General features: G+C 36.2%; 1 protein-coding gene and 1 long non-coding RNA gene across 2 annotated transcripts; both read right to left on the bottom strand.

Annotated features, from left to right (window-relative positions):
* Nucleotides 1–1,025: 1,025 nt before the first annotated feature.
* LOC136768745 (uncharacterized) lies at nucleotides 1,026–2,161 on the bottom strand. The gene is made up of 3 exons (XR_010822023.1): nucleotides 1,919–2,161; nucleotides 1,431–1,551; nucleotides 1,026–1,097 (listed from the first exon to the last, which is right to left on the bottom strand). It is a non-coding gene; the product is annotated as an uncharacterized LOC136768745 (long non-coding RNA).
* Nucleotides 2,162–6,297: 4,136 nt separating this feature from the next.
* LOC136767280 (SLAM family member 9-like) lies at nucleotides 6,298–11,532 on the bottom strand. Its single transcript, XM_066721061.1, has 5 exons — nucleotides 11,436–11,532; nucleotides 9,619–9,939; nucleotides 8,354–8,614; nucleotides 7,845–7,964; nucleotides 6,298–6,467 (listed from the first exon to the last, which is right to left on the bottom strand). The coding sequence occupies exons 1-5, from the start codon at nucleotides 11,515–11,517 to the stop codon at nucleotides 6,298–6,300; spliced, it is 954 nt and encodes a 317-aa protein (XP_066577158.1). The 5' UTR covers nucleotides 11,518–11,532.
* Between the last annotated feature and the right edge of the window lie 258 nt (nucleotides 11,533–11,790).

Genomic DNA, 11,790 nt, shown 5'->3' with positions numbered 1-11,790 from the left:
CTGAAGTGATATAATAAACATGATTAGTGATGCATTGAGTCACTGCCCCCTCTTTGACACTAGCTGCAAATGATTTATCATGCTATGGTTTTATATAACGCATTACTAAAATATATTCATATCATGCAGAACCCAATAGTGACTGTGCAATTCATATTTGTTTGGCATATTAGGCAATTTCACTCACCATATAGAAGCAGACAGACCATGGCTGTTTGAAATCAGGGAAACCTTAAAACTCTGCCATTATGTTGTATAATGGCGATCACACAAAACATTTGACTCTTTTCAAGTTTTAGGGGCTGGGTTATGTTTGTTGTCTAATGTCCTTCTAAATGAGATGCGTCAGCAATGTGACAATTTGTATTTCCTGTGTGTTATCAGTTTATTTCAGTATTTTAACATGAGAGTGTGTGTGTTTAATACTGACTGGCTTTCACTGGTGACAGAGAGTTTTGCATTAACAAATCCTTCATACTTTAGAATAAGTTAAATATTTGTGTTGATGACCTGGTAGTAAGAGCTTCTACTAGCTTACAAGAGATTTATTGTTTATCAATTAAAACCCCTTTATATGAAAACTATTATGTTAACAGCTTATTTATAAGGTGTTTATAATCTGTCAGTTGTGCATATTTGACCAGATTTATTTATATTTCTGGTCTGAGACACCAACTAAAGCTTTACAGACCCATCTGCAAGACTTTATGATTTTCTCTGGACTGCCATATTTTGTATTTTGTATAGCAGTCAGCCAACAGAACTGAGAGATAATGCTTTATCAGCTGAAGTGATCCAGTTTCCTACATATTCACAGCGAAAGAAAAAAAAAAGAAAACAGATTCTGGTGAAGAGAATAAACATATATATTTGCAGCCATATCCTATCTCTGAATATATTTTATTGAATGATTTATATGAATATGATAATAGATACTAAAACATATTTTTTAAATACACTGTATTTTATTTGAAAATAAAAAGTTGATTACATTTCATTTTTTTATTTTATTTTGCACTTGAAAAGCTTTCTGTCATGAAAAGCTTTCTGTCACTCCCAGGTCCTGTCCAGTTTCTCTGTCAGTTTGCCTCTTTTTCCTGTTAATAGACAGATTTATATAATTAGATGTTATTCAAGGCATTTACAATTTGATCTTCAACTCCTCCTCTCTTATCCAATGGACATGTCTGTGGAATAAGTGGAAACTTTACATTCACCAACAGGATGCATTCGTCTAATTTTCACTGGGAGTGTTGTAGATATCTATTCCATCAACCAGCTATTGACCTTCAACCTCACACCCATGTAAGTAACATCCCTTAATAGTTTCCATTACTATGTCAACTACAAATTAGTTCATAAGAGTATTCATATCACTGAACTCTTTTGCCGTGATCTTTCAATGCAGCCGGTACCTGATGAAGACTCACCTGTGTCTCAGTGTCTCCCAGACATGCACTGCAATGACAGCAGACAGCATGACAAGCAGCCCCACAGAGAACAGCACTGACTTCAGCAGACACCCCATAGAGACGTGGAAGACACTGGGTCCTAATGGAGCAAAACATCCACACTGTAGATCATTTCAACAGATATGCTTAGTCCTCTTCTCTCTGTACAGCCAGTGTGTGTCTGTAACCACAAGGTGACACTGTTGTCTATCCAGAACACACAGCAAAATAAAATCCTTCATGATATCTGCAGTCATATTTAAATGTTCATTTAGAGATCTCCTACATCTGGACACAATCCCTGCCATCATGTCACTGGAAGTGTCTCACTGGTATTTTATTTATTAAGTCACACACATCTTTCTTAAATTATTTATTTTGAAATCCTGCCCTTTACAGACAATTAATTACAAACCAACAGACTCCCACAACAAATCTAATATCCACAAATCTTTGAATAGCTTTACCCTGTGTGTAGCACTCATTACCCTCAATGGTATCAGACTGATTGCTGACAGGATTGGAGGCGACACAGGTGTAGGAATAATAATCATCTGTAGGTTTAACAGTCGACTGCAGAACCGATTGCTTTGTTTCTTCTGGATTCTTATTCTTGCCTTTCAGCCAAATTAGATCAACCTGGCTGCCACCCGTCACAGTGCAGTTTAAAGTCAAGTGGCAGGTTTTGTTGTCTGTCCCGTAGTTCCGCTGTGATTGTATTTGCACCGATCTGATCCTCTCTGTTAAAGAAAACTATTATGATTAAACAAAGTAGAAAAAAAATATCTTCACTACCCAGTACCTACAATTACTGTACCGTGTACCATAGGCACTGAGTTTTGAAATTCCCTGGGGTTAGCGGCTGAGTTACTAAGCCAAAACCCCTACGACCACTGTCAAAAAAAATAAGTAGCGAGAGCGATGGGGCTGACAATGTTTTCTCCTGTAAGAGCCGGGGGAAAGGGGGGTGTTTTATTTTCTTCCAAAATTCCAAAGGGGGGGGGGGGCGAGCCCCCTAATCAGCGGGGTCTGAAGCGCTTGAGCCCCCGCATAGTCGGCACCTATGCCGTGTACTACCTATTGAGTGGTACTTTTTTTGTTACCTATTGGGTGGTTATTGTTTTTCAATTGTTAAATTGTACAGACTATCATTTCAATAAATCTCTGGAGGAGATCATTCAAGGAGACCTGCTCAGGTATAATGGAATACATGTCTTAAATGTATAATGTATAACTGGTTTACATGGTTACTGGTTAACAATAGCTTATTACCATACACATGAAGAGTAATACTTTTTCCAGGGAACTGCTCTGAAGATCCACCTCCACTGAACATGTAAATTCCTCTGTCTTCAGCTTCCAGAGAACTGATGTTCAGAGACCCATCATTTGTGACCAAACCATATTTTCCAGCATGTATTATACAACATGGCCTCATTTCATTATCATAGTATTGGTTGACAAGCTTCCTGTCTTTTGACCAATGCACCTAGACTCGGCTGGCAGAGCTGCAGCGTCTCTCGTCGAGCCCTGAAGGCAGGACAACCGACTCCCCCAGGATCCCATTGACCAGCACTGGAGGGGAGCCTCTGATTGGACCCTGAAGAGCTGGAAACACAATCACTAACAGTAATATTGTGCGATGCATCAAAACCTCCCAAAGAGATTTTTTTTTTTCAGTTGGCAGAGCTACATTTATTCATAGCAATGTCAATCCACTGAATTATTTAAACTATTTTACTTTTGATAGGTGGCGGGTAAGTGCAGTGGGTCAATGTTTCTTCTTTCACTGCAAAGTAAACCCAAAGAAATATGAAATGGGTCATCTCACTGGTCCATATTAATAAACTATTGACCACTACACCAACTTTAGGCCTCTTTCCTTCAGAAATTGCAAGGTGTCAAGTATCAATTTAGGATGCTCACTGAGATCACTACATGCAGTTTTATAGTTTTTAATAACTTTCAAACTCAAACCTTTTTCTTTTTTTAGGTTCTTAGTAAATTAAATCATGTCATAAGATAAAATAAAAATGCAATATTGCCCTGTTCAATAGTGTATATATTTTTGAAACACAGATGTTGTCTACCCAGTCTTGGATTCAAGGCTGGCACTCAAAAGGCCAAGGCCCAGGTCAAGGCTGGGAGCCCTTTAGGGCAAGACCGGGCAAAGTCAATGATAAGCATTTTAAAAGCCACAGTCATGTAGTTTATCAATTGGGTTAGATGTAGACAGTTTTAATTACACTGATCACAAGAAAAACCTGCTTAAATTCCCAACAATACTTTAGATTACTGTACAAAATAATTCCAGTTATAATAATCAATAAGAGTAATATCTGAGATTTAACTCCCATTTCTCAACTAAATTATTGCATTTAATAATTATTATGTATACATTACTATATCCAAATTCAACAATTGCTTGTCCAATATAGCAACGTTTTACACACCTGTTTAAATTTTTTTTTTTTTTTTTTTTGTATTATTAGATTAACGATACTTGCATTGTAATATAACAATATATGTATCTATAAACATGAAAGCACTTTGAGATGGCTCTGTCTATTACAGCTGCGTATCAATGCAGAAAACACTACAGTGCCTTACACTACAGAAGAATTAGTGTTCATGATCAAACAGCTGATCAAGGCATTAATCCAGAGACCTGGGTTTATAACCTGATCAAAATTAAATTCCACAGGATTGATCTTGCTCAGCCAATCAGGACAGGCAGACTATATCAGGTGCAAATCTGCTAATAAAATAAATACTTATAATAATATTTGAACATATGCGTAGAAAAACACGTTTCAGCAATCAAAACCTTATAATTTTCAAAATGACTAATTGGATTACAAAACCCATATTGTTGGCTATAGGCTATTGGGATTGCCAAACATAGGAATCATATTTGGAATATTATGCAATTTCACTCACCATATAGAAGCAGACAGACTGCCAATGGCTGTCTGAACTCAGGGAGATCTTGAAACACAGCCATTACTTTGTATAAGCAGATCACACAAAACATGTTGCTATTTTTATTTTTAAGGGACTGGGAGACTAGGTGTCAGTGTGCATTTACCTGTGTGGTTGTGTGTGAGAGAGTATAGCTGAAGATGTGTTGCTTGATTACTTCCTCTGAGTGTCCTGTCTTGCATTATCTCCAGAAATATCAACATCCAGCTTTGTGTTCATTCTATAGGGTCTTCTGGTCACACTTTTGTCTTGTAGGCTATTTTTCTTTTTAAAACTGACCATCTTTCACTGTTGCAGGAGAAGATCTTCAGTAACCCATTAGAGTAACCCAAGTACATAGATTGCATTTACACATTGTTTGCAGCCTGGAAAACGCAATAGAGTCTTCAATATTGGTAGTAAGAGCTTCTACCAATGATTAGTATACACATTGACAAGTGATTCAGTGGTTTCAGTATATGTGTAATAAACATAGCAGAATATGTCTGTGTTCATAGTCATAGTACAACATATTGTAATTTCTAGACTGTCTGGGTTTCAAAGCAAAGGATCACAATGCTTTTAATCAGCAAGAACTGGCCTTTTTATTCATTAACCACACCTGCAACCCTCTGACGAGAGCAAAAGGCTGTAGATTGAGGCTTATGGACAGCCTGTGTTGACCATAATGTATATAAGCTATGCCAAATATGTTTTTCTTTGAACTAGTCTAGCATGAGTTTCCACTTGGCCTGGTCTAATTTGCTGAAGATATTTCTTAGCCTGACAAACCCTTTATACCAAATCTGTGCAGTGTTAACAGTTTGGTTATAATATGTATAAACTGCAAGTTGTGCACCCTTGACAAGATGTGATTTATAGATCTGATCTGCTGCAGTGGGACTCCGAATAAAACGTCTTATCTGCAAACGTCTTTGCTGCCCAGAGTTTGTATTTATGCCGGTTTTGTTTCTGACTCATAATTGGCTAATATAAATTGTGATAGGGTCCTGGTTTCAGTTCTCCTACTATATCAATAAATAAAAGCTAAATAAATGGAAGAAAGCAGGAGAAAGAATACTAAGAAACATCTTAATTCTTGTCACTTTAAGAAAGCAGTTAATTGATTAGCATCCATGATCCAAGTCCTGCAGGTTAAGGACACTGTTAGACAGTGACACTAAACAATGCACAAAACATAAAAGAGGACAACTACAGTGTCATTGTTCAATAGCGCATTGAAAATGGAAGCAACAAGCTATGTAAATTAGCTTTCTTTTGTATAAAATATAGTTAAAGATAATGTAAATGTAATAAAAGTGATTGTTCTGTGTGCAGAGTGTAGGTCCAGCGGAGATGGAAAGTTTGCAACAGTTGGAGCACAGGTTTAATTCTTGTTCTCAGATGTTGTTATCACTGGATAGACTCAGAAGCAGAAAGAGTTGCAATTTGAATTGGTATCATGGCAGCGTGTAGTCTCCTTTTTCCAGTGGTTCACTTATCCGCACAGAAAGGTCTCCGGTGCTGGGATGTATTGTCAATAGTGCCTGCTAGTGTCCAAAGCAGATATAGTCTTTAAACTGTTCTGTGATTCAGACCCAGATTTCAGTGGATCAACTGATCTTCCTCTCATGTGAATAGAGATGCTGCTGAGATCCAGTGCTCTTCTATTCCCCAACCACTGTAAAATCTAGGTGCTCTCTCTTTATATATCTATAGTGCTGTATATACTCGTGGGGTCCTCTTCTTGGTGCTGTGAGGTGAATCTGTCTGCTCTCACTGTGTCATACCAAGTCTCAGGCAGCTTAAAATTCCTTTCCTGCAAAGACAACAAGAGGTAATAGACACAAATAATGGCGGGAATTTTTTTTTTTATTATTTTATTCTATGGTTGATAGAAAGGCAGCAACAAATAGAGAGATGCCAGAGATACATAGACAATGAGAGAGAGAAAGAGAAAGATGTAAGAAATAAGGTGGATCTTCAGGGTATTCCAGATTTTTACCTGGCCCGTGTTCTCTACTGTAGCATAGGTTGAATTGATTTCCTTAGAATCTATACACCAAAAAGAAAAACATTAAACATTCAAAATGCAAGTACCATAATAGTTAATATAGTGCTTTTGTTTAAGCAATGGGTTTTAATCCAATATAGAGTAATAAGAACATAAGAACATAAGAAAGTTTACAAACGAGAGGAGGCCATTCGACCCATCATGTTCGTTTGGTGTCCATTAATATCTAAGTGATCCAAGGATCCTATCCAGTCTATTTTTAAATGTTCCCAAACTTTCAGCTTCAACCACATCACTGGGGAGTTTGTTCCAGATTGCGACGACTCTCTGTGTGAAGAAGTGTCTCCTGTTTTCCATTTTGAATGAAGCGCCATTTCCATTTGTGTCCCCGGGTGCATGTGTCCCTGCTGATCTGGAAAAGCTCCTCTGGCTTGATGTGGTCAATGCCTTTCATGATTTTGAAGACTTGGATCAATTCCCCACGTAGTCTCCTCTGTTCCAGGGTAAAAAGGTTAAGTTCCTCAGTCTCTCAGTAGGACATTCCCTTCAGACCTGGAATAAGTCTGGTTGCTCTCCTCTGACCTGCCTCTAGAGTATGGCAAGCCAAATTATCATTTAGAGATATCTCTAAATCATTTAAAGATATCTGCAAATCATTTAGAGATATCTTCAAATGACTTCCGGTATTTGTAGCCAAAGATTATCACTTCCTGTTTACTTGTTCATTCATTTCTATGTAACTGAATAAGGAAACAGGAAGTGATAATCTCAGCCAAAATACAGAAGATATCTCTAAATGATTTGCAGATATCTCTAAATGATTTGCACATATCTTTAAATTATTTAGAGATATCTTCAATTCATTTAGAGATATCTGCAAATCATTTAGAGATATCCTTAAAAAGCACCTTATTTAGATATCTCTAAATCATTTGCAGATATCTCTAAATCATTTAAAGATATGTGCAAATCATTTAGAGATATCTTTAAATATTTGAAGATATCTTTAAATGCATTTAGAGATATCTCTAAATAATAATTTGTCTTTCCATACTAGAGCAGCGATATCCTTCTTGAAGTGTGGAGCCCAGAACTGTACACAGTATCCAGATGAGCTCTAACTAGTGCATTGCGCATTGTCTTAACATAGAGTTTAGATAGTAATATAGAAACACAGCGATATACCAGGTTGAAATGGATTCACCTGAATGTTAAGGAATTTCACACTCAACGTCTGTGAGTTTTAAAATCTGTGGTGAATAAAACTAGGAACTATGTACATGTGTATTACTTTGTAAGACATGACAGTATTGTGGTATGATGTCATTATTACAAGAGGAAGGCTGATGCATATGATTAAATAGCTTAAAAGGGCTTTGTGAATCTCTTTTTTGTAGTACAATAGAGGCAATAATCACCTGTATCTGAATTTTTCTTGAAGAACATGATTTTGATTACAACACTGATGGCCATGACCAGGATAAGGCACAGGACACAAGCCAAGATTATGGCCGTCAAGATCTGGTTTTGTTTCCCACCTAGAATGACAGACGCCTCTCGTTAGCAACACAAACGGTCTGGAACTGACACATACTCATATATACACAAAGTATGTGAAAACAAGTGACAATATTATTATATAAGAAGTGCTGAACCAGCAATTCTAATCACACCAGCATCTGAAAGTTGAGAGAATTGTCTATTTTTATATATTTTTACATCCTGTGTCACTGCTTGAAAATATGACTGTTCTGCACACACACACATACTCACATGTAGATACGCACACACACACATACATACATACATACATACACACACATACTTGCACACATATATGCTGTATATATGTACACAATACAAAACAGTACACTTGACAAGTTTAGTAACAGTAATTAATTACTTTTGCCATTGCAATCACACTTACAGAGCTTTTCCTTAGAAAGTGATCTGAGGCTCCAGCTGACTCGATTACTGGCGTTGCACACAAACAAGCTGCCGTCTGTGTGGACATCTATGAGCAGAGCAGCAGACCTGTTGTAGTTTCTAGCCTCCTCTCTGCACAGAGAATTGCTGCAGATGACCGTAGACAAATAGTTTCGCTTCACAGAGCATGTGATTGAGACGTTGCAGGTTTCATTGCTCAACAAATTGGAGATCACCACCATTTCTGGTGTGTCGATCTTCTCTGAAACACAAACATTCGTGGGCAAGAGATTATAAGATTATAAGTGCATTATAATGAAGATTTCGATTGATGAAACACAGAGTTGTGAGCACCGAGTAATAGGGATATTGGAAGAGCCTAGAGGGATATAGCTATGGGTGTAAAACTAATGCAACCCCACTACCCCAACCCAAAATATCACAACTTAATACCAATAGCAAAAGATCACAAAGTGTGCAAGTAATTAATTGCACAATTGCATGGAGTTGCAAATGTTTCAAATGACTAAACAAGTCAACATGTTTGATCAAGCTTTGATCAAGGTATTTAAAAACCTGGCCAACGCAAAAGGAAGCACAGTCCTACTAATACAAATCAATCACATAGGTTTGTGTGGAGACTGATGAGACATCCTGCTAAGAATGAGGTCAAGATATAAGTGGAACCAGAAGGCAAGCTTGTGTTCTGAGCACCACAAGAGACCACATTGAATAGCATCACAATTTCACTGGCTGCAGAGTCCAAATAATCAAGAGAGAAAGATGTATTTTCAATCAAAAGGAATTTATTATGAGTGGCTGCACGGAAGAGGTGTTCAAGAGGCGATCTCAAGAACAGTCTTAGAGAAGTTGCATGATGAAGTCCCGTGATGAGTGACAACTGCTCAGGAAGACCCATATAGGGCTAAACCGGAGAAAAATTAAGGCATAAGTAATGATTAATATAGGGTGACCTTGTATAATGTACCAAGGCCAAATCCCTGGTGAAAATTGGTTCTTATCAGCCTGTGCTCTTCTAGGTATCCATAGCACTGTGTACTGTGAGACTAAGACCGTGAGACAGTGACCTTGTTTACACAGACACACAGGGAAAGTCTTGGGTTTGGAATAGTATTTAGTTGACACAGAAAACTTTCAAAAAACATTTGTCTGTCATTTGCAAAATATCCCATGAAGTAAGACTTAACACACATTTTACAGTCTAGCAAAATAAAATAAAAAACAATCAAATTTGAAAGCACATACCATGAATGAATAAGCTGTACTTTGCAACAGTTACATCAACTTTGTCGTTATTAACCATTACTGCTGTGTAAAGGCCATGGTCTGTCTCCTCAAGGTTTCTGATGGTTAGAGATTTATTTTCCTTGCTGAACTCCACCCTGGGTTTGTATGTATCCTCATAATCAACATCATCATAATTAGTGTTGTATTCCACTATGTTGACTTTGTTAAACTTCCATGAAATACTTTTGAACTGTAACTGTTCGTGTCCTTGTACTTCAAGACCAATAGAGTCTCCTTTCAATCCATAGAGCTCAATGGCAGGGATCTCAGTGCCCATGACTAGAAATAGAAAAGAAAACATTTGAATTTAAACTTTACAATTGTATGAACTGATTATGCATGTATAATGTCACATTTGCTTAAAATAGGGAAAGAATAACCACACCAGTGTTTGCTGTGTTTAAACCAGAAATTTGAATTTTAGTCTTGCGGAAATTAAAAAGACAAAAAAATGTTTAAACTATATTTAAACTGATAACAAGTCTTCCAAAAACATAAAACAAGTACTGAGGCATAGTCTATAGGGACGTTGCCATTCTGTCTTCATTATTTATCTACATTTCATTTGATTTTACAGAAAAAGATCCTGCTGAACACATTCACCTGTTTTGTGTATTGTCAAGGGTTTTGCTTTGTTACTGATTTGAATTGTTATGTTATGCTAAAGAAGTCTATGAAACAGCGTTACAATAAAGATATCAATCTAAACAATGACCACCAAGCAAGTGTTAAAACATTGTTCTAGTTTTGTGTAAAATTCTGACACCCCCGTTGCACTTTAACACCTTTTACACATCATGGAAAGATAAATACTAAATTGTCAATGACTAAAGACCTGGAAACTGTGACCAAGCAGGTATGTAATGGCAGTATGCATTGATCAAATACTTTTCTCTTCAGCCAAGTGGGTAGATTTCCTTTCAGCAGCGTGTTTTTTCTTCCATATGCACTCTTTCCCCTTTTCACTCTTTTGATTTCTTCCATAGTATCTCCATAGAATTAAATTTACCCTGACCTCCAATAAAATTGATTATAACCCCCACTTTCACAAATTATCATTATTGTTATAATAATAATAATAATAATAATAATAATAATAATAATAATAATAATAATAATAATAATAATAATGTGTCATGTACATAAAGGAAAAAGGCAAACACCACCTTTTGTATTTTTGGTAGCTCATATATATATATATATATATATATATATATATATATATATATATATATATATATATATATATATATATCACAGGCACATTCCACAGCATACATAAATACAGGTGATGACATTTAATCGGCCCATGGGATTATGACCCAGATTGGGTTCAGAGTTTAAATTACATTAATTATTATCCTTTCTGTCATGTTTTCAGTGCATAACTTCTGGGTTCTTCTTAATGTATTTAATACATTTTGTCACTTTAAGATCCTGACAAATCCAACAAACACACACTACTTCAGTGAGCTGTGCATCAGTTAAAATCCATAATGAAGACACAAATATCTTTAAATTAACATTTTACAAGTAATTGATAAAATAAATCAAACGCATAACTATAGCCAAGAGTTCAAACTGATTGAAATATGTGCAGTAGGCCTATACGATCTTTAAATTAAAAATATTATCAATTCATTCTTCGAATGGACAACAATTTGTATCAATACGTTCACAACCTATGTACATTTTGTGTTTGTTTTTTTGAGAACTTGTAACAGCTATTAGACATGAACAGTATGGTCCTAAGATACAAATGAATAATACGATACCTGTCATATCAGTAAACGCCAATAGAAACAGCAGAATAATTTTCATTGTGCTCCAGATGAAAAGAGAATTATAGCACTTCATTGTTAAGATTGAAGCTAAATATGCAAACCAGAAGCAGAAACTAGGTGGGCTACTCTTCTAGACCATCACTACATATACCATTACGTATGGGGGTTGGAAGTGAAAGTGTATGGAATGTCGGCATCACTAAATTCAGATGTTAATTTGATATTAAAAATATATAATGATTAATGTTTATCTCCTTGGTAGCTACGCAAACACTATTAGTGCTGCACCGATTAATCCAAGGATTTCAGTGATCGAAAAATAAAATTTGTATAAAAATTGTTAGTC

The sequence above is a fragment of the Amia ocellicauda genome, chromosome 14, assembly GCF_036373705.1.
Source record: "Amia ocellicauda isolate fAmiCal2 chromosome 14, fAmiCal2.hap1, whole genome shotgun sequence".
Lineage (NCBI taxonomy): Eukaryota > Metazoa > Chordata > Actinopteri > Amiiformes > Amiidae > Amia > Amia ocellicauda.
This window is presented reverse-complemented; position numbering and strand designations above follow the sequence as displayed.

Coding starts and splice junctions, on each gene's coding strand:
- LOC136767280 (XM_066721061.1), bottom strand. CDS start 11,517: ATGAAGTGCTATAATTCTCTTTTCATCTGGAGCACAATGAAAATTATT. Junction 9,940..11,435: donor GGCGTTTACTGATATGACAG/GTATCGTATTAT, acceptor TTCTATTTCTAG/TCATGGGCACTGAGATCCCT. Junction 8,615..9,618: donor GTACAGCTTATTCATTCATG/GTATGTGCTTTC, acceptor TTTGTGTTTCAG/AGAAGATCGACACACCAGAA.